We start from the raw sequence: 21,803 nt of genomic DNA on the forward strand, positions 1-21,803 counted from the left end.
CCGGGGGATGCCGGCCCTGCGCTCCTGCACGTCGCTCACGTCGCACATGCGGTGCCGCGCCGCCTCCCCCGGAGGGGATGCCCGGGATGCGGCGGCTCCGCCTCCGCCCGCGGCCACCGCGGCTGCTCCGCCCCGCTCCGCGCCCGGGCGGGGCCGCTCCGCGCCAGGGCCGCCCCGCGTCCCTCCGCCAGCAGCGGCCCGGGGCCGGCTGGAGCGGCCGCAGAGCTGGGGATGCTCCGCGAGGAGCCTCTGCTCTCAAACGGGCGCTAAAGCTAATTTTTAATCAATTTAAAAAATTTTAATGTTATTTTAATTTAATAATCGAGAGACATTATTTATTATTTAATGTTTTCATAAAATTTTGTTATTATTTTTATTATTTTTTCATTTTACTCTTATTTATTTCTTTTTTAATTTTTAATTTTTTCATTATTTTATTATTTCATTATTTCATTTTATTTTTTCATTATTACTTGTTTTTTCCATTTTACTCTTATTTATCATTTAATGCTTTCATAAAATTATGTTCTTATTTTTATTATTTTTTCATTTTACTCTTAATTTAATTGTTTTTAATTATGGCATGTTAATATACAATAATAATAATAATAATAATAATAATAATAATAATAATAATAATAATAATAATAATAATAATAATAATAATAATAATAATAATAATAATAATAATAATAATAATGTTCTTTTATTAGTTTATTAAGTGTCTTAATCCACTCACCAGGTTCCTGAAAGTTATATTTCCACTCTAAATTAGGCTGCAAACTGCACCCCAGCAATGCTGACACCCCCACACAGCCTCTGTTTGCAGCATGGAGGGGCTGGGACCACCCTGGAAATTCCTGTGATGACACCCAAATCCCAAACATGCAGGTGCCCCAACCCCCTTGTCCCCCAGCACTGATGGAGATGATCCCACCTGTCATGGAGGGGTTTCTTTGGAAGGATTTTGGGAATTTGCCACAGCAGGGAAATGTGGGATTGTATCACGGGTGGGAAGAGCTGTAGAGGTGGGAGCATCTGCTTTGATGGTGTTCAATACAGCAAATTTTGCTTCACAATTTAAAGCCTGATAAGGAGCATCTCGGATACCTAAAATGTTCAATAATCTTTTTTTACTTAGGGCATTTTCCTTCTCTGGAAGCAAAGGCTTGTATTCTTATAACGCATTTAGAAGGAAGATATTTCTGGCTAATTCCTTACATGGAGTCAAGATGAAGTAAAAAAGTGCACAATCTTTCCCTCTCCTACACAAGGGAAAAAATATTCATAGGCAAAAAAGTAAAAAAAAAATTAAAAAGAAATTTTAAAAAAAGCTACTATGAGTGAGCTGGAAAAGAACCAGAGATTCGGGGTGTGGGAAGGAAGATGGGAGAGAGCTGTGAGTGCTCCAGTTGGCAAGGATGGGATGGGAGTGAGGCACAACAGCCCTCCCTGGACCACTCTGCACAAAATCCCCAAATCCTTTTCACATGCAGGGCAACCGAAAGCTGCTTCCCAGCTAGAGCATGAGTCAGAAGGAGGACAAAAATTCACATGATTTTACAGGACCAGGAATTCGGGCATCATCATCCCCCTTCCCCCAGCAGCTCTCTCCCTTCTCCACGGCTCTTTCCCACCTCACAAATCACCACCCCCAGGACATGAAAAGAAGCCCGAAAGCAAAACCCTGCCTGAATTAAAATCACAGTCGCTTCAAATTAGATCCACCTAGTAACTCTTGGCTTAGAAACTCCCAAATAACTGGAGCGGAAAGCTTCAACTCCGAAATAAGTGGCCTGGATTTCAAAGGCACCAGCACCCAGCTGCTCCCAGGGAGGTCAGCTGGAAGAAGCATTTCTATTTTTAAGGCACTTGCACCCTGGGGAGAGGGCAGGGAGCACTAGGTGCACTCACAGGATTATTTTTCCCCCCTCCCAAACTGTGCTATGCAAAATCCCAGCTTCCTAAAAATAGCACCTGGAGTGGTAAATAAAATGCTGCTGGCAGCTGCTGTGATAAGAAGCCCACAGGGGTGCTTAGCTCAGCGATTTTTCAGGAAATCAAGTCACTGGTGCAGCCTGAATGCTGTCAGGAAGATGTTTCAGCTCCTGGAGAGCCACCACAGGCACAGGGGGACACGGGACAGGCAGTGATGCTGTCCCACAGTGTGGCAGAGAGGGTGCAGGGAGGAATCAACCAGCCACACATACCCCAGTCAGGAACTGGCAGATATTTAATAAATGAGAAGGGACAGGGGTATAAATGTAATGCCAGGGTTTGAAATGTGAAAGTCACGGGAAAGATGAGAAAAAATTTGACCTTAAGAATCCAAAGGATTCATGCAGCAAGTCCAGAGAGGTGGGAGAGGGAAGTACAAAAAGGGAAAGTCTGGAAGAGAAGGGGGAAAACCCCATTTCTGTGAGAATGGAACACCCACCTCTTATGGGGTTTACAGTCTTCAAACTTCTCTGAAACACCACAACTAAAACCTCACAATTCCCTCTTTTGTTCCACTGCTGCTCCAACGTCAAACTCACCTAGCAACCCATCCTGAACAGTGGCATTAGGCTCTGGATGCATCCCAAAATAACAGCTCCAGACTTCATTCTCCATCCCCTTTGGAAGAACCTACTGGTCACCAGCCAGCCTTCCCTGTCATCAAAATGCCAGCACTAACTCTGACTAAGCCATGATTCACCCTCCTCTTTTAATGCCTTTTCTTTTTTAAATTTATTTATTTGATTCCCTCTAAAGGAAACTTGGAAGGGAAGGACCAGTCACGTTCTTGCCTACATTCAGTGCAGCACACATCCTCTCCTTTGGATGTGCAGTGGAGGGAGGGGGGGGAGATGCCTGGTGGGATCCCAGTCACACATCCAGGAATTCTTTGCACGGTTAGAAATTGGGAGAGGGTGGCTGGGAGCTGTGTGTACATCTCTGTGTAGGTGCAGCCACACATTGTGCTCCATTCATGTCAGGGCAGCTTCATCTGCAGCACTTTCCAGTGTGGCCTCGGTTTATCAGCCTGGAATGTGGGCACAGAGTTCAGAATCACAGCAGAGTTTAGGTTTAAAGGGATTTTCAAGATCATCCAATTCCACCCCCTGCCATGTCCAGAGACAACTTCCACTATCCCAGGTTGCTCCAAACCCTGCCCAGCCTGGCTGTGAACACTTCCAGGGATGGAGCAGCCACAGATTCTCTGGGCACCCTGTGCCAGGGCCTCACCACACCCACACGAAAGAATTTCTCCCTAATATCCCATCTAAATCTACTTTCATCCAGTTTAAAGCTGTTCCAAAGTGCTCCCTTACCCCGGGAGGGTGGTTGCAAACATCAGGCAGCAGCTGCCCAGACTCTTATTAGTGCGTTAATGACATTTTCTTGAAAAATTTATTCTTCTGGGCTGACCAAGGGGAATTTATATGGTTTTTAGGAAGAAAAAAAAAAACAAACAAACAAACAACAAAAAACCAAAAACAAAACAAAACAAAAAAAACCAAACAAAAAAAAACCAAAAAAAAAAAACCCAAAAAAACCCCAAACAAACAAACCAACAGCAACAAAAAAAAATTGCTATATTTTTTACAAAAAAAAAAAAAAAATTAAAGTGGTAGGATACTGAAGAAGCCAAGAAAATTGTCCGCAACATTTTTCGGGGAATTAGATGCTTTCAGAAAGGTCAGGAAGGAAACCAAATGGTTGATGGACCCCCGCCCTTGCCAGCTGGATGCTGAGTAGTTTTCACCAATGATGGCGCTTTCTTTTGGAAGGACTTGAGAAAAAGCTGCTGCGGGTCAGCCTCGTGGAGGGGAGGGTGATAAAAGTCTGATTTTATCAGGCTGATAAAAATGTTTGGATTTGGAGAGGCAGCTGGAGTTCACGGTCCTTTGCGCCTGCAGTTTTCAATTGCCTCCCTCGCCCCTCGCAGGTATTTCAGTTACAGGAATAAATAAACAAGGAACAAAGTGTGAACTGTACCTGTACCACCACCCTCCCTCTCCCTCATCCCACCCAGCTCCTGATGCCCGGGAGGGACACCAAGAGCTCCTGCATCTGTCCCTGTAATGGATCGGGGTTTTTTTCTGACATAAAAAAAGAATTTTTTATTTGCCCTCCTCTAAACAAGTTGTGGTTTGCTTCCTCATTTCTCGCCTGTCACCTCCCCCCCCGTTCTTGCAGTCACACACTGCTTTTCTTCCTCCTGCCACAAAGGGAAACAGAAACCAAGCCAAAACATCTCTTCACGGTATTATTTGCAGGCAGCAACATCAGGGAATCACAGAATTCCCATCTTCCTGGTTTGGGTTGAAAGGGACATAAAAGATTATTCAGTTCCAAGCCCCTGCCATGGGCAGGGACACCTTCCACTGTCCCAGGCTGCTCCAAGCCCTGTCCAGCCTGGCCTTGGACACTTGCAGGGATCCAGGGGCAGCCACAGCTGCTCTGGGCACCCTGTGCCAGCCCAAACTCTGTGCCACGAGTAGGACACCTCTCAAAACAAACAGATGACCCCAGACAGGGTTTCCTGCAGGGATTAAGGGTTCCTCAGCAGGGATTTACCCTAAAGTCAGGGGAGCTCCTGGTCCCTCTGCAGCAGCAAGGGCTGAGCCCTGCCCGGGGTGCAGGATGCAGGGCAGGAACATCGTGTGCTCCAGGGCTCTCCCTCCTTTCACCCACCAGTGCAGACATGCGTGCTCCTTTCTGGCTCTGGACAAGCCGTGCAGTTTTCAGCCTGTTGCACCCTCTAATTGCACCTGATGTGCTCATGAAACTCCTTCCTCGGCCGGTTGCAAGGAATTCCAGTCATTGCTGACAGCAGCCGGGTGCTGGGACACCACTGGAGCAAGACCTGGGCTGCCACATGCCTGCCTGTGGCTGCAGCTTTGCCTAAAAATAACCACAAGCAGAGAAAAGGGGGGAAATTCAGCTTCTGGCATTGAGAAAGCAGGGCTGAGCCCCAGAGAGGGAAATCCCCAGCAAGGCACAGGGCATTGCTCACCCTGCTATCAGCCCCTGTCAAACACTGCACCCAGGGCTGGCCTTGCTTTCCTGGCAGCCAAGGGACAGGAAAAGCCAGGAAGGGGTTGCAGAAATGCAGAATTCAGCCTCATTCAGCTGATATAGCAGGTTGGGGATCTGCTGGTTTTGCTCAGCCCTCTGCTCTGAGCTCCCTGTGTGGTTTCACTGCCACACTCTGAGCCATGCAGGAACTCTTTCAAGGACAGTAAATTCTTCCTGAAGTCAACACTCTGCAAAGTTGTTTGTTTAATTTCTTTTAATTTATAACTCTTCATGCAGGAGGACAAGGGTTCAATCCTTATTTTCCTTTTGAGTGGTTGGATTTGTGCCCTAACTTAGAGGTGCTTGGTTATAATTGGCTGAGTTAAAGGGTAGAAGGAAAGGAAATGGGAGTTGTAAATGCAATGCCTGGCTTTGATGAATATGGGGAAGAAGGAAGGAGGAGAGCCTTGATTCAATCTCAATTAATCAAATTAAAAGCAAAATCAATCAAGGTTTCCTCTACTGTCCTCAGAGAGGTGGACATGTGCATCCAAATGTGTCTTGGGTGATGCTTGGGAAGACCCAGTAAATCTTAGACCAAAAATTGGGAGGTGTACAATAGGTGTCCATTAGCCAGGATTGCTGACCCCAAAGGAGCCTGCCAGATGGAGGTTCATATTTAAGAAAGGAGGCTTATTTGTAATTTAAAAAAATAATTCTATTCTGCAGTTCTCAAAAAAAAAATATAATTTGGGGATTACACTCTGAAGCTGCAAACATCCATTAAAGCAGGGACATTTCTCAAAGCTGGCAGATCTGCTCAGAAACTGGTCCAGGAGGATTGAGCAATGTCCTGTGAAAGTTCCTGACTGTACAAGACCAGTGCAAAACAAAACTAACCCCATAAACGGGCTAAACCATAAAGACAATTGACTCCATAGGTGGCAGAGAGGGTAGATTTAGGGTAGATATTATAAACAAATTCTTTACTGTGAGGGTGGTGAGGCCCTGGCACCGGTTGCCCAAAGAAGTTGTGGCTGCCCCATCCCTGGAAGTGTCCAGGGCTTGAAGCAACCTATTTTTGTGGAAGGTGTCCCTGCCATGGCAGGGGTTGGAGCTGGATGAGTTTAAAGGTCACTTCCATCCCAGGCCGTTCTCTGATTCTACGAAACACTGGTTTCTAAAAGTAGTTATGGGGTAATTAAATGGCAAGAAGTTGGAATATTCCAGTCTCAGGAATTTAATACTGGTTCTTCTTGAAACAAATCTTGGCTGCAGAAGTTCAGGCTTGGTCTTAATAACAAGGGTTAAAGAGTGCAGATCGGTCAGAGAGCCACAGTTCAGGTTTTGGCATTGTTAGAGCTTCTGAAAAGACAATATTCACATTATCTTGGCACTGGGTTGAGCCTTCTAGTCCCAGGTACTTTTAGTTACATGAAAGGAACACTTCCCTGTTTGCACTGTTATTTTAAGGTGTGAAATTCCCCACTGAAAATCCTGGGATTGCTTTAGGGTGTAAATCCACAGGATGTTGAGCTTGACTTTAGGTTACCTCATCCCTAATCAAGAGGCCACAACCACCTGCGACAAGGCACTGATCCAGCAGAAAAATCCTGCTGCTCTGAGAGAAAAGTGTGTTTACAGGGCTGCTCTGTCCCCGCTGCCAGATCAGATGTTCCTGTCCTGCTGCTGCCAGCAGAACCTGGCACGTGTTACCACAGTGCCTTCTCCGGGAAAATCAGCAGAACTACAGCCATGTGCTCACACCTGAACCAGACCTAATTTAGGATTTTTATGGTTTAACCCCGGCTGGGAGCTCAGCCCCACTCGCTTAGTCCTCCCCAGTAGGATGGGGGAGAGAACTGGAGGGTAAAAGTGAGAAAACTCATGGGCTGAGGTACAAACAGTTTATTGGGTCAAGCAAAAGCCACGTGCACAAGCAAAGCAAAACAAGGAATTAATTCCCCACTTCCCACGGGTTTCCAGTGATCCCCAGGAAAGCAGGGTTCCATCACACGTAGTGGTGGCTTGGGATGGCAAACACCATCACCCCTTTACTAAACACGGCAGAATGGAATCTTTTATGGCATATTTTTGATCAGTTTGGGGTCAGCTGTCCTTGCTCTGTCCCCTGCCAACTCCTTGTGCATCCCCAGCCTCCTCAGTGGTGGGGTGGGGTGAGGAGCAGAAAAGCCTTGACTCTATGTAAGCCCTGCTCAGCAAAACCAAAACCATCTCTGTGTTACCAACACAGTTTTGGCCACAAGTCAGAATCACAGAGCAGCTCCCCTGAAGAAAATCAACCTGTCCCAGCCCAAACCAGCACAGTGCTGCAAAGCAATGCAGCATTTTGGAGATCTGATGGGAAGAACAAAGAATTCCAGCCCTCCTGTATGAGCAGATTGTTACAGGATTTATTTTCATGGAGTTGCCCAGTGGCTGAAGTATGTTCACTGAAGAGCTGAATTCCCAGGCCGGTGATGCAGGTGGGATGCAGCTCTCCAGGTCTGCTGCCTGCAGGGCTCGGGGCTGGATGTGAAACCCCTCGTGGATGATGGATCTGTTCAGCCCATTTAGGGTGGACGGTGATCACCCTCCGGAAATCTCAGCCTGTCATTATCCCCTGGACTTTGCTATTGAACTGTTTCCTAACTTCTCATTACCGCCCACCTTTCATTAAGAGCCTGGATCGTTATCTCGTCATTGCAGGTTATTAAATCCAACAATGGCAAAGGCTGTGGCCTTTCTGCGGCTGACTCACCTCATTATGTAACAAGCCCGGGCCAGTGACAACCTCAGCATCGTCATGGTGACAGGGAAGCGTCTAAAAAGTTGTAGGCAATGATGTGGTGAAGTCAGATACCCCAGAGATGCTGGGGAATCTCTTCAAAGTAATGCAAAAAAAAAAAAAAACTTAAAACACAAAGCTCTGGGGGAGAACATGGGTTTGTGTTTCTGATCATCAAGGAGGACGCGCTTGGAGGCAGCGGCGGGCAGCAGATTAATCACAGCCCAGGAAAAAGGGTATTTTTTAATCTCAGGTCTCAACCCCCGCTGATAATCAGTTTGGCTCCTGATAGAGGGCCTTTTGAAGCTGCATCCCAGAAGGATCTGCACTGCCTGGGAGGCTCAGATGGAAAGGCTCCCCTGAGGGATGCTGAGCAGGGAGGAGGCGTTGAAGCTCTCAGCTCCTGCTGTTCTGCCTCCATCCACAGCAAAGCTGTGGGTAGAGTTGGGGAAGGATTGATGTAATTTTGGGGTGTCTACAAGGAATCGGTCGCCTCTGACCACTTTTACCACCTGTGGAGAGAAATGGGCACTCACTTGCACAGGGAACAATCCAGCTGCCCTGCTGTGGGCACTGACTGCAAACCAGGGTGAGATGCGTCCTGGAGGACTTGGTGTCCTCTGAGCATGGAGGGAACCTCAGAGCTGTGCCCAAAACCATTCCACACACACCTCAGTGCTCGAGGTGGCCCAAAACACAAGTCCTGGTCCAATGCAGAGCCCCATGCAGGGAGGCAGGGCAGAGCTTTGGCGAGAGCTGCGTGTTGAAATCGTGTACGTGCCGAGGATCTTCCCACCCACACCTCACCTTTGTGAGCACATCTGCCCCATGGACAACCTGCTCACCCCTGCTTCCTCACGGGGCTGGCACGACCCAGACAATGGTTGCCCAACAGTGGCCCACACACCTCAGCTCTGGCCAAGAAGAGCCACTTTTGGGACCAGCACCACCCCTGGGGCTGAGCTGCTCCCTGGATCTGCCTCCCCAAGGGCTCCCCTCTCCGTTCAGCTGCTGGAAACCACAAGGTGAGCCCTCAGTGTCCCACTTTTCCAGAGTGCTGCCATGTGCTCTTAAACTCAAGACCTGCAGGCACTGCTTTTAGGAGCTCTGTGGAAGACAAGTGAGAGGGAAAGTGTGTGGTCAACAGGCTGAAATTTAGAATAGCAGGGGCCAGTTTTGTTTCCATATCTTTTGCTAGAACTCCTTAAAGTCACAACCTCTCTCAGGGAACCTCCAATTTCCTAACACCTCTCCTAACCAAGTTTTGGACCCAAATCACTGGAATCAGATCACACAGATTGCTGGAATGCAGAAATTAAATAACCAAATTTCCTTATCATGGTTTTCTTAAAATTCTTCCACTTACAGAGCAATGATTTTAGTGCATTTAAGTCCAAGCAGATGACTTTAATTTGTGTGTTTCATTTACTTTTTTCTATGCCATGGAGACCTGGCTGGGGAAGAAAAAAAAGTCTAAAATTATTTAAAAACATCTACAGAATTTGTTTCTTCTTTCTCTGATATTTTCCAATCAGACATGAAAAATATTAATGGAAAATTTCTCTGGAATTTTGGGGCAAGCTGAAACAAACAATATGGGGAGCTTGCTGCCAACATATTTTCTCAAATACATTTATATTTTCCAACCCGCAATGACAAGCTGTTAACAGCTCCTTGGGGAAAAAAAAAAAACAAAACAAAACTGAGCTCAATGTTTAGATATCTGCCCTGGAGTTTACCAGGGAGTAGCAAAGCAGGGTCTGGGTGCCTGGCAGGGGTCACAAGGAAGGATGCTGTGCTTCAAAGCACTTGTGAGGGCCTCAGTTTTCTCCCAAATAGCTGCTGTTACTTGAGCTGAGAGCCAGAGCCAGGAGGGCATGGCACAGGTGGAAACACATCTTGGCCATTGGTTATGACTCATCCTCACTGGATAAAATTTGAGATGGGGGAAAACCACTTTTGTTGTGTCTGCTTCAGCACTTCCAGCAACACCACCCATTAGGGAATCACAGAATGGTTTGGGTTGGAAAGGACCTTAAAGCCCATTTCATTCCACCCCCTGCCATGGGCAGGGACATTTCCCATTATCCCAGGTTCTCCAAGACCCATCCAGCCTGGCCTTGGACACTTGCAGGGATCCAGGGGCAGCCACAGCTTCTCTGGGCACCCTGTTCCAGCACAAACCTTATGCCACAAACAGGGCACCTCTCAAAACAAACAGATGACCCCAGGACAGGGCCTCACCTCACATTTCCATCCCCCCGTGTGCCCCCCTGCATGGCTCTGGTGGGTTCCTGCTCCCTGCACGTCCCTGGGCTGTCACCTGTGGTGACAGCATGGCCACAGCCAGGGTTTCACATTTCCCAGCCCAGCTGTTTACCCAGAGCTCAGCCTGAAGGAAAACAACTGCTAGACAGTCAACAAGAGATCTGAGAGACACCCGACTCCTGGGCAGGCTTTCCTGCCAGCTTCCCTATAAAGGAGGGCCAGGCTCAGGCTCAAGGTATGACCTTCCTTCAGCTCATGTTGTTTTTACCCAGGCTGGGACAGCCCCAGGCTCCTGACTGATGGGCACCTTTCACCCACTGCCGGGTGAAATGCTTGTGGTGCCTCAGGAGTTCCATGGATGGTCACTGGGGCACTGGGAGATCCAGTTTGTACCCATGGAGCAGAGCCCAGAGCAATTCCCAAACCTGCCAGCCATGCAAAAGCAAGGCCTTTCTGCAGCTGTGGCTAAGGGGGATCCCACCAGGATGGGTTTGTGTGACCGTGTTCACAGGGGTCCCAGGATGAGGGAAGAGATGAGGATCTGACTCCATGTTTCAGAAGGTTGATTTATTATTTTATGATATATATTATATTAAAACTATACTAAAAGAATAGAAGAAAGGATTTCATCAGAAAGCTAGCTAAGAATGGAAAAAGAATGAAAACAAAAGCTTGTGGCTCGGACAGAGAGTGACTGTGATTGGCCATTAATTAGAAACAACCACATGAGACCAATCCCAGATGCACCTGTCGCATTCCACAGCAGCAGATAATCATTGGTTACATTTTGTTCCTGAGGCCTCTCAGCTTCTCAGGAGAAGAAAATCCTAAGGAAAGGATTTTTTCATAAAAGATGTCTGTGACAGGTTTGGGTTGAAGGTGGGGCAGCCAGAGGGCCACAAGATCTGCAGTACCTGCAGGACATGCTTAGAGCGTGGATGTGCTGTGCCCCTGCCTGTCCTGCCCTAAACACTGGCACTCATTCCAGACCCAAACAGCTGAATATCTCTGAAAACCCATCTCAAACCCATTACAAACCCATCTGAGCCCAGAGCAAGCACAGCTCCCCTGCACACGTGCAGGAGCACACGCAGCCACCCCAGCCCTGGCAGCCTCCAATGCCTCGGGATGCTGCTCACAAATCTGGTCCTCTTGCATTCAGGCAGAGCCAGTCATCGATGGCAGGGGTGACTAAAGCTCAGCACTGGCACATGCCAGCCCCATCCCACGCTGCCTTGTCCCATCTTGCCTGCAGCTGGGCCACCCAGCCCCGTGTGACAGCGCAGGCCAAGCCAGGCTGGAAAAGGTAACCTCAGGTCGTCCAGAATTTGGGCTAGGAAAGTCACATCCGTAAAAAAGAATGCTTCCCACCCTCGTGCCTTCCACCTAATTGCTGCTGTTGCAACAGCCCTACATGATTTATTGGTTTATTACATTGTTCTTTTATTTATGGTGTAAGTGTTTTGGACGTGATCGGTTTCTCAGCAGCTCAGCTGCACCCAAAAAATTATTAAGAGAAGAAAAAAAATAAAAAGGGAAAGGAGAAACATGACAGCAACCAGAGGTGATTTAATGTTGAAGGGAAACAAAGGTTTTGCTGACTGTGTTCCCCTGTGCACGTGATCTTCACAGCTGGCAGGAGGTGGAAATCCATTCCCCGCCTTTGGCAAAGCCACCTTGGAGAAAAAAAACAAACACAAAAATCACTGCTGGCAGGTGCCTCTTCTGCCTCAACTCATCCTGCTCAGCTTGGTGCAGCAACATGGAGATTTTGGTGGTGAAGCTACTTCTGAGTTCTTCTTCCCACCCCAAAGCCTCTTCCTCAGCCATGAATGAGATCCAGCCCTCCAGCTGGGAAATGGACACAGGCTGGGAAAAAAAACCCCAAATGCTACCATTTATTTTTATTTATTATTATTTTATATACAGTTTATTCTACAAATTTATTTTTCTTTATTTTGCTCTGAATGGGAATGTTGTTGTGTGAGCACGGATCCATCCCTGGAGCAATTGGTGTTGGCATAAAGACATCCCACATTCCTTTGGTGGAAGGGCTTTATCAGGGTGCCTAAGTCCAAATCACAGCCTCAGCTATGTACTGCTGCTCCTGTGAGAAATCCCTTGCTAATAAGGAGGATTTCTAAGAAAGTCAGTGAGAAGGAGAAAAAAAAAAAAAAAAAAACAAGTAAAATTCTCAAATCTCTGCTCCAGCCATGTTAGAGTCTCCTACTGGCATTAAGGTGAGTGCTTGCCTGGGTCATACCTGGCATGAAAGCACAAGAAAGCACAATTTTCCTCCAAATAAATTCATTTTGGTGACTGAGGAGCCTTTATTTTGCACTTGTACCAGTGACCTGGCAGTGCTCACTTGCATTTTTGGGGTGGAAAAATTTGGTCTCCTGGGCACAGAACTCAGCAGTCCTCACCTTCAAGCCCACGAGCAGGACCCAGTGCAACCCTGATTATCTCCCAGTAAAAGCAGCTGACGCTGTGGCTTCCCAGTTTCAGTCTCTGGCTCAACAGAGACTGAATCTGGGAAGCCACATCCCTCCTTGGGGCTCATGGATTTGGGAGCAGGAGATACAAAATGCAATTTTCCTCCCAGTACTGATGTGGTTTTGGGCTTACCTAGGAACAGAGGCCAGACAAAGTTAAAAGAATAAAAATGGATATATTTAATGAAGGGCCTTCAGGTACATTAAGGGCAGACAAAGCCTCCCCAAGGGGCTACAACCAAAAGTGAATGACAGTCACAAGTTTTTCAGACATAAATGAGTTTGGTCTGTTTGCATATCAGGGGTTAGTGAAGTCACATAACCCCAGTTTTCTCCTCTCCCCAATTCACTTTCATTTAGACTTTTGGGGAGGCTGTAGGATATCCTTGGATCTCAGGCCCAGAGGGATCGTTCTGTCTGACCAAAATGTGAAGACATTTTGTGAAGTTGGTGAAGTTAACTAAGACTTTATATGGAATAGACAAAGCCTCCCCAATGGGCTACACCCAAAAATTAATGACAGTCACATGTTTTTCAAACATAAATGAGTTTGGTCTGTTTGCATATCAGGGTTTAATGAAGTCACATCCCCCCAGTTTGCTTCCCCCTCCCCTGCAAATTCACTTGGAGAATTCACTTGGAGAATCCCCCAAATTCACTTTTGTTTAGACTTTTCGGGATCTGAGGCTGTAGGGTGTGCTTGGATCTCAGGCCCAGAGGGATTGTTCCATCTGACCAGATTTTGAAGACGTTTTGTGAAGTTTGTGAAGCTAACTAACACTTTATATGGAGTTCAGAGTTCCGCACTACAGGATATGAAAAATAGAAGAGCAAATAGAAGAGCCCAAGTCACCGGCACCACGGGGAGATACTGACACATTATCCCTGTTGTTTACCAGCCTCAGCTGCTCTCGGGGCTTCCTGGAAAGAGCAGCAAAGGGCACACACACACACACACACACAGACACACAGACAGGAGCAGGGTTCCTGCACGCTCCCTTCGCGTGGCTGCGAGGAGCCCGGAGCGCTCCACGGGATGGGGGCGTGCGGGGCCCGTGGGGCCGGCCCTGCCAGCAGAGCCACTCAAATGACAAACCCAGCTGGTAAACAAGCTCACCCCGGTGCCCTGGGAAAGGTTCTCGTGGCGTCCGGGCGGGTAAACAAGCTGCAGCGGCGGCTGGAGGGGAGCGGAACAAATAAATAAATAAATGGGGCTGGGGGAAGGGATGCAGCTGTTTCACACCAGCCCAAAGCGGGGCTGGGGCTACACAAGGACATGGCAATACCTCCTTTTCTCCGTGAATTACCACCACCTTCCCCATCACCCCTTCCCCATCATCCCTTCCCCATCACCCCTTCCCCATCACCCCTTGCCCATCACCCCTTCCCCATCACCCCTTCCCCATCACCCCTTCCCCATCACCCCTTGCCCATCACCCCTTCCCCAGCAGCATCGTTTCTCCCCAGCCCATCTCACAAGCAGTCATTGGTCTGTCTCAGCTTGCCCCCTCTGCCCTCAGATAATCTTTTCCAGGGCTGAGCAAAGCTGTCCTTGATTCCCAACCCCAATCAACATCTCTGCAGGTGGGGTTTTAGCACCCTGCTCCTGCCCACAGGGGTTGATTTGGAAGCTCTGTGCTGCACTGCAAGGAAGCTTGCACCAGTGGTATCCCCAAAAGGGACCTACACAGGGAACACACACCTCAGGATGCTCTGGCACTGCCAGGATTGGTGCAGAGACAGCTGGATCCGTGGATATGAGCAGCTAAAGGCACCATCAGCACAGCCTCCAGCCCATCTCAGCCCTCCCGTGCCTCAGTTTCCCCTGCCTCAATTGATAAAGCTGGAAATCACCCAACAAGGAGGAAAGGACTGGGGAGAGGGGGAATAAAAAGGTCTCAGCAGTCAATTCTGAACAAACAGCATGAAGTCCCAGAAGTAAATATTATTATTATTATTATTATTATTATTATTATTATTGTTATTAATTTATAACTAAATAAATGGGAAGGCAGGGAAACCAAAAGGAAAGCCCAATTCCATGATATTTTAGCAAGAGGGTGGCATACAAAATGCAGAAAGGTTGGGTTTTCTGGACTGGACTGGATGGTGCTGCTTCCTCAGCACCAAGGAAGGGCATGTCTCACTCCAGGCCCTGTGGTTTTTTGGAAGAGGTTCAGTCTGGGATGGGACAAGGTGGGCAATAGCTGGGAGATGTTTTCAGAATTGGGTATTTGGGAAAGGACAAAATGAGAGTGATTTTGTTGTCCAGGGAGGAGAAAACTGGGGAATAGCTTTGAGCCTGGAAAAGGATGCTATGGAGAAGGTAACAGCTGTCCTTTATAGCAAGGAATATTTAAGGTTTATACAAGATCTGCTGCCCCAATGGAATCCTAATTAGTGGAATCCTAATAGCCCTTGCCAGGACAAGGAATTCTCCAGAGGAAAACACAAAGGAAACCTAAATCTGCTTGTGTGGGCTTCATCTTGACTCCCAGCTGGGGACTGTGCCCCATCCTTTTTATTTTTTCCCCAACCTTAAAGTGTAGTAATGATGGGAAAGAGAATCAGGTGCCCTGCAGAGATGTGAGTGCCTGCACGCACACACCAGGAAAACAGGGATCACACCTTGCTGGCTGCTGGTTTTGAAATCCTCCCACGTCCCTCCATGAAAAAAAAAAAAACCCAAAAAACCTGTGGTCATCTGATTTAAAGCCTTTGGAGCTGTTTTGTGCTGAGATCAATTTCTCCATCACAGAGGGTGTGTTAGGGAAAGGTTCAGCAGGGCAGCAGCTCTGCTGGCAAGGCTCCCAGTGGCACAGGGATGGTGGGATGCCAGGTGGAGAAGGGACCTGGGGTGTTGGTGGTGGGATCTGAGCGCTGGGGTGAAGCCCAAGCCCAATCTGAGCTGCTCTCCTGTGAGATAGAACCACTGAGCTTGGTTTCAGCTGGTGGCTGGAGATACAGCGGTGGAGAATCCTTCCCCACCCCTGCCAGGAGAGAGGCAGGACAGCAAAAGGAGGGGTTTTCCAGCATCCTGAGTTGCTTGGTGGGGTGCTGGCCCTGGCAGGGAGGTTATAGGTGTGTCTGCCTGCTCCCAGGCTGGGCCATGAGGATGTACCTTCAATATTGTTACGTGGTTTAACTCCCAGACTCAGGAAGTCTGAGAGGTGCAAACAACCCACATCTGTCCTGTCCCCACCAGCTGCTTTCTGTGGAGTCATCAGAATGCAGAGCAGGTGCCAAAAGTCCCCCTGCAGCCTTTAGAAGCCTGCACAAGAGTTTCTAGTGCAGTGGGGGTTCCACCTGCAGCTGGTGGCAGCCAGGGTTGTCCCACCTGGCCACCATGGCCTGGCATGTACACCAGCACCTTGAGACCTGGTGACCTCTGCTGCTTGCTTGTGCATGACCCAGTGAGTGATAATTGGAACAAAACCAGGCATGGTGACCCTGAAATCCATTAAAAACTCCCCATGAGTGGCCATAAATGCTAAAGAAAGTGCAAAGGCCAAGAGGCAGTGGAAAGGTCGTGCTCGCCCAGGGCTTTCTTGGAAGTGCAGGGAGGGGTGAGATGTGGGACAGACAGCTGCTCCTTTGGGTGCTTTGAGGCTGCTGAGGTGAAAGGGGATGAAATGAAACCAAGAGCCAGAGTGAAAATACCACAGTGAGAACCACAGGCCAGGGGACACAGCAGGATGGGAGGGGATTTCCAGCCTTCCAGGGAAGGTGTTCAGTGAAAACAAGGTGCTGGTTTGACTCAGGCACGGGCCTGTGAGTCAGGAGAGCCAGGGCCAGTTCTGCCACACGTTTCCTCCCTGCTCCTTGAGCAGACACCCACGGTGTCACTGTCACCAGGGAGCTGCAGCTGGCAGGACCCCCTCAGGCAGCTCCCGACTCCTCACGCGGCTTCTCTGCATCCATCAGTGCTTAAAAACCCTGCCCAGTGCCTCTGACAGGAAATCCTGGATCAAACCTTTCCCAGGGCTGCCGGGAAGCCACGACATCGAGGAGTGATGGGTGACATGGCCAGCAAAGGCAGCAGCATGTGGGACTGCAGGGCATTGCCAGCAATCCAGAAACCCTCCCAAAGTGAGGAGATTGTCACTTCCAGTACCTAAAGAAAGCTGCAGAAAGGCAGTTTTCCACTTTAGCTGTACCCATTCTGCCAAAGCAGAGTTTCCCATCGGGGGGGGGTTGTGATCTGAGTCACTGCAGGAGCTGGCACAGCCAGGAAGGGCTCGGTGGCTCAGGGGACAGGCAGCAGAAGGGACAGCGCTGGGATGTGGCACAGTCCTGCCCTTTCCCTTCACGCTGCAGGCAAAGGGCGCCTCTGCCCCTGCTAACAAGAGCCTCCTTGATCACAGCAGGCAGAAATGAGAGCAGGGGATGGATGTTGGAACTTCTTGTGCTAACAGGATGTACAAAGCAGGGGGAGCAGTAGAAGAGTGAGGGGTCCTGCCCGTGAGACCCCACCTGGAGCACCACGTCCAGCTCAGGGTCTCCAGTACAAGAAGGACGTGGAGCTGTTGGGGCAAGTCCAGAAGAGGCCATGAAGATGCTCCAAGGGCTGGAGAACCTCTGTTATAGAGCCAGGCTGAGAGAGAGGAGGTGTTCAGCCTCGAGAAGGCTTTGGGCAGATCTTAGGGCCCCTTCCAGTGCCTAAAGGGAACCAATTTTTAAAGGGGACAGATTTTTAGCAGGGTCTGTTGCAATAGGACAAGGGGTGATGGTTTGAAAGTGAAGGAGGGTTGATACATATTAGGAAGAAATTTATATATATAAATTATATATATATATTAAAATATAAATATAATTTATATATATACATTATTTTTATATATTATTTATACATTATATATATATATATATATATATATATATATATATATATATATATATATATATATATATATATATATATATATATAAAATTTTATATATAGAAATTTATTTCTATAAGGAAGAAATTTTTTTATGATGAGGGTGGTGAGACCCAGGCACAGGTTGCTCAGAGAGGTGGTGGATGCCCCATCCCTGGAAGTGTTCAAGGTGAGGCTGGAGTGGACTTTGAGTAACCTCATTGAGCACAAGATGTTCTTGCCTTGTCAGAGGACTTGGAACTGGGTGATCTTTCACATCCTTTCCAACCCAGACTGTTCCATGCTTCTGTCATCCTGTGTTCATTCTCTGCTCACTGGCATTCCCTCTTATCTCCAGCTCCTTCCCAGCCAGCAGCACAGGGATTTCATTTGTCCTTTGACAGATGACAAATGTCCTGCTGGCTGGCAGTGCCCTGCCAGCTTATCACCTGCACACTCCCAGGCTCCCTGGCATCAGCTGCAGTAGTTAAATCAGATTTTTCAGGAAGGGCACTTTAGGTGAAAGCTCCCAGCACCTCCTGATAGCAGAGCTGCAGCCACAGACAGGCCTTTGCCAGGGTAGTGGCACTGCCTGGGGATCAGGGCTCTCTCCAGTGCTCCCAGCTGATGCAGCAGTGCTGGGAGAAATTAATTTCTGTCCTAAGCTCGTTCCTCCTGGCTGTGCTTGAGCACCCCTGCTAGAAATACCTTTCTTTAATATCTGAAACTGCCAAATGCCTTGAGGTTGGCTAAATGGCAGCTGTGACGCAGCCAGGGAGTGCAGATCCTGTGGCAATGCCACTGGCTAAGATGCCCAAGGAGAAAGGAGGCAGAACAGAGCCAAGGCAACCAGGATTTCACAGACACAGGAAAGGGCTGCCAAAGCTGCAAGCAGTGAGAAACCAGCCAGAACAGGGGTGGAGCTTGCATTTTCCACCACAGGATGCTCCATTTCCACACACAGGGGCGTGCAAAGACAGCTGAGAGCCTCCAAAATGCTCATCCCAAAGCGTCCTTGTGCCTCAAGAGGGTCTACAGAGCAGCAGCCCTTGGGCAGAGCCTCCTCTTTGCAGCCTGGATCAGCCCTGAGGTGAGATGCTGTTCCCAAAAGGCTCCCAGAGTAAAGGCTCAGCCTCCTTGCCAAGCTGCCTGGAGTCCCCATGTCCCTCTGGGAGGGTCAGGAGCACAGCCAGATCCCAACCCAGCTGAAGCCACCACCTTGAGCGAGGATTTTTATGCACCAAGCTGAACTAGAAGGAAAATATCTTCACACCCAGCTCTCCTGCACACTCACCATGTGCACAGCTTGCTGTGGGCAGCTCTTGAAGGGCAGCCACAAGGCCGTGCTCTGCACAGCTCTCCTGCCCTTGGTGGCTTGTGGATGTGTCCCTGGGGAGCCCAGCAGCCACTGAGCAGTGCTCCAGGCAGGGCTGGTGCTGTGGGGATGCTCTGAGCTGAGGTTAAAGGTTGCAGCCAGGTCACAGCACTGCTAAGCCACCACTAAACCATGTCCCCAGGTGCCACATCTGCACGTCTTAGATCCCTCCAGGGATGGTGACTCCACCATTCCCCCCGGCCCCTCTTTTCCAGTGCTTGACTGTAGCATTCACATTGTCTGAAAAAATCCCTTCACCCAGGATTTCTCTCCTGGGAAGCTGAGAAGCCTCAGAGAAAAAGGAAAACAAATTCTTATCTATCTCATTTGCTTCTCCTGTGTTGTGCTCACATGTGGAATGTGTTTGGAGATTGTTTATCAGCAGGTGATTGTTTCATTGGTTTCATGTGAATTATTTTGACTCATTGGCCAATCAGGGCCAGGCTGTGTTGAGGCTCTGGAGAGAGTCACAAGTTTTCATTATTATCCTTTTAGTCTTCGGTAAATATTCTTTAGTGTAGTATTCTTTAATATGACATAGTAGATAAAATAATAAATTAGCCTTCTGAGAACATGGAGTCAGATTCATCATTCCTCCCTGCCACGGGGCACCCCACAAATACAATACTTGGCAACCCTTGTGGTGACAAAATTATTCCTAAAATACACCAGCAATGGACAAAACCCATCCACACCGGCTTCTCTGCCACCTTGGAGCCGCAGGCTGATGCACGGAGCTGCCGGGAGCTGCTCTGGCATTTCAAGGTTGACCTCTAGAGGAAGTTTGGAGGCAGACGAGCTACGGCTGCCACGGTGCCACAGGGGCTGCAGGACAGAACCGCCGAGCATCCGCGGGTCAGCTGTGCCCTGTAAATCCTGCAGCGATGACAAACGCAGCACGGTGCCCCAAAACACCCGGTCCAGGTGTGCTGGGCAGCACCGCGTGGAAAAGCATCAATTGCTGCAAATCCACCGTGTGTCCCCAAGTGCTGGAGCCCTGCCCTTCATTTCCACCCCAGCAGGGCCACGGGAGCTGCTCAGCAACACGGGAAATAACCCCCAGCTCCCTCCCTGCTCCCCCGCTCCGCTCTTTTAAAGCCTCACAGGCTCTTTCCTCCCCAGCATCTCTCCCTCTGCTCCAGATGAATCCGTTTATCACCTACAATTAATTAAACTGTGCGCTGTCAAGCTGCGAGGGTGTGAAGCCCATCCCGCTGCGCTGAGCTCCAAAGGCAGCGCAAGCCTCGGCGCCTGAGATGCGGCTCTGTGAGCATCACTGCGGGCACCCCCGGAACATCCTCCAAAAAACCACAAAATCCAGCCCTCTCCCCGCCGGTTTCACCCCCTCCCTGCTGCTTTGCGATGTGCCAGCGCCAGTGTGTGACACCTCTGTCCCTGCCCCCGCCGGCCGGAGCACCTGTGTGCGATGCTGGGCAGCGCCTTCCGCCCGTGTCCGCGCACATCCCGAGTTAACCCTGCCTCCCCTGGCTTGGCTGTCTCCTGGAGAAGACTTTTTCCCTTCTCTTTCTCCAAAAGAAACCACCACGAGCATCCCACTCCCAGCCTCCCTCTGGACAGAGGAGGAGGTGACATTTAAGAGTCTCTGCCTCCCCTGGCTCGTCTGTCTCCTGGAGAAGGCTTTTCCCCTTCCCTTTCTCCAAAAGAAACCACCACAAGCACCCCACTCTGTGTCCCACCGATTCCCTCTGGACAGAGGAGGAGGTGATTTAAGAGCAGCCCGAAGAGGATGGAGAACTCATCCACAGCAGCACAGGAACACCAGCAGGGCTTTAGGTCCTATATTTGATGCTTCTTGCCCACACTGCCAAGCCAGGGGGCGGCGAGTGGGGATTTCTGTGGAAAAGGGATGGTTTGGGGTGCAGGTCTGAGGTGTTAACCCTGCCTCCCCTGGCTTGTCTGTCTCCTGGAGAAGACTTTTTCCCTTCTCTTTCTCCAAAAGAAACCACCACAAGCACTGTGTCCCACCGATTCCCTCTGGACAGAGGAGGAGGTGACATTTAAGAGCAGCCCAAAGAGGATGGAGAGCTCATCCACAGCAGCACAGGAACATCAGCAGGGCTTTAGGTCCCATATTTGGGCACCCAGCAGGGCTTTAGGTCCTATATTTGATGCTTCTTGCCCACACTGCCAAGCCAGGGGGCGGCGAATGGGGATTTCTGTGGAAAAGGGATGGTTTGGGGTGCAGATCTGAGGCATGGAAGGTGAGGGTCGTTTACCTGCCCAGTCTCTCCTTCCAGCCCCTCCCAAGGACACAAATGCCCGCAGGCATTGCATTCTCAGCTGCATCGGCCCCAGCAGCACCCTCTGGCCAGAACCATCCCTGTGCCATCTGTCCCCAGCCCCTGAGGGAGGACAGCAGCTCATGCCCCTCGCAGGGCACAGACGGAAAACCCCACAGGCAAGGCGGAGAGGGGACAGCCGCCCTTTTCAGGCTGCACAGAGCACACCCGCACAACCTCACGGGTGTCCCCCATCCATCCTCCCCAAACCCCAAAGCCGGCGGTGCGGCAGAGCCGGGCACAGCCCGGGGCTCCCATCTCCCACCCTGCCGGAGCCACCCCTGCATGCCCAGGTAATCCCTGGGTGCCCAGGTAATCCCTGGGTGCCCAGGCGGTCCCTGGATGCCCAGGTAATCCCTGGATGCCCGAGTAGTCCCTGTGCGAGCATCCCGGGATGCTGCCCTCCCCTCCATCCCTACCTTTGCGGAACGGCATGGAGCGGGAGGAGGCAGGGCTGGCTCGGACGCCTGGGTTCCCCGGACGTGGACGGCTTCTCTTCGATATAAACACAAAAAAAGGTACATATATTTCCTCTGTATCTCTATTTCTTTCCTTCCTCCTCCTTCTTTCAGGAGGAAACGGACATATTTGGGCAAAGCCCGGCAGAAACCAGCGTCATTCCGAGGGTGGCACTGCAGAAGGGAGGAAGTTCTTGCAGTTTCAGAGCTTTTAACCCTTCACTTCCCGGAGACAGCAGAGATGGGAGGGAGGTGA

General features: G+C 49.6%; 1 protein-coding gene and 1 long non-coding RNA gene across 8 annotated transcripts in view; both read right to left on the reverse strand.

Moving 5' to 3' along the window:
• Positions 1-21,699, reverse strand: part of PFKFB3 (6-phosphofructo-2-kinase/fructose-2,6-biphosphatase 3) — a 45,595-nt gene extending 23,896 nt beyond the window's left edge. For 6 of the 7 annotated variants that reach the window (XM_066551048.1, XM_066551047.1, XM_066551044.1 and 3 more), the window contains exon 1: positions 21,509-21,699. In XM_066551048.1, coding sequence (XP_066407145.1) covers positions 21,509-21,613 — 105 coding nt within the window. In that variant the 5' untranslated portion in view covers positions 21,614-21,699. The remainder of the gene's footprint in view (positions 1-21,508) is intronic. The other variant, XM_066551045.1, reaches the window with a different exon arrangement.
• Positions 11,610-13,859, reverse strand: LOC136557318 (uncharacterized). The gene is made up of 2 exons (XR_010783754.1): positions 13,673-13,859; positions 11,610-11,736 (listed from the first exon to the last, which is right to left on the reverse strand). It is a non-coding gene; the product is annotated as an uncharacterized lncRNA (long non-coding RNA).
• Positions 21,700-21,803: the final 104 nt, after the last annotated feature.

Source organism: Molothrus aeneus, chromosome 5 (genome assembly GCF_037042795.1).
Source record: "Molothrus aeneus isolate 106 chromosome 5, BPBGC_Maene_1.0, whole genome shotgun sequence".
NCBI classification, from domain to species: Eukaryota; Metazoa; Chordata; class Aves; order Passeriformes; family Icteridae; genus Molothrus; species Molothrus aeneus.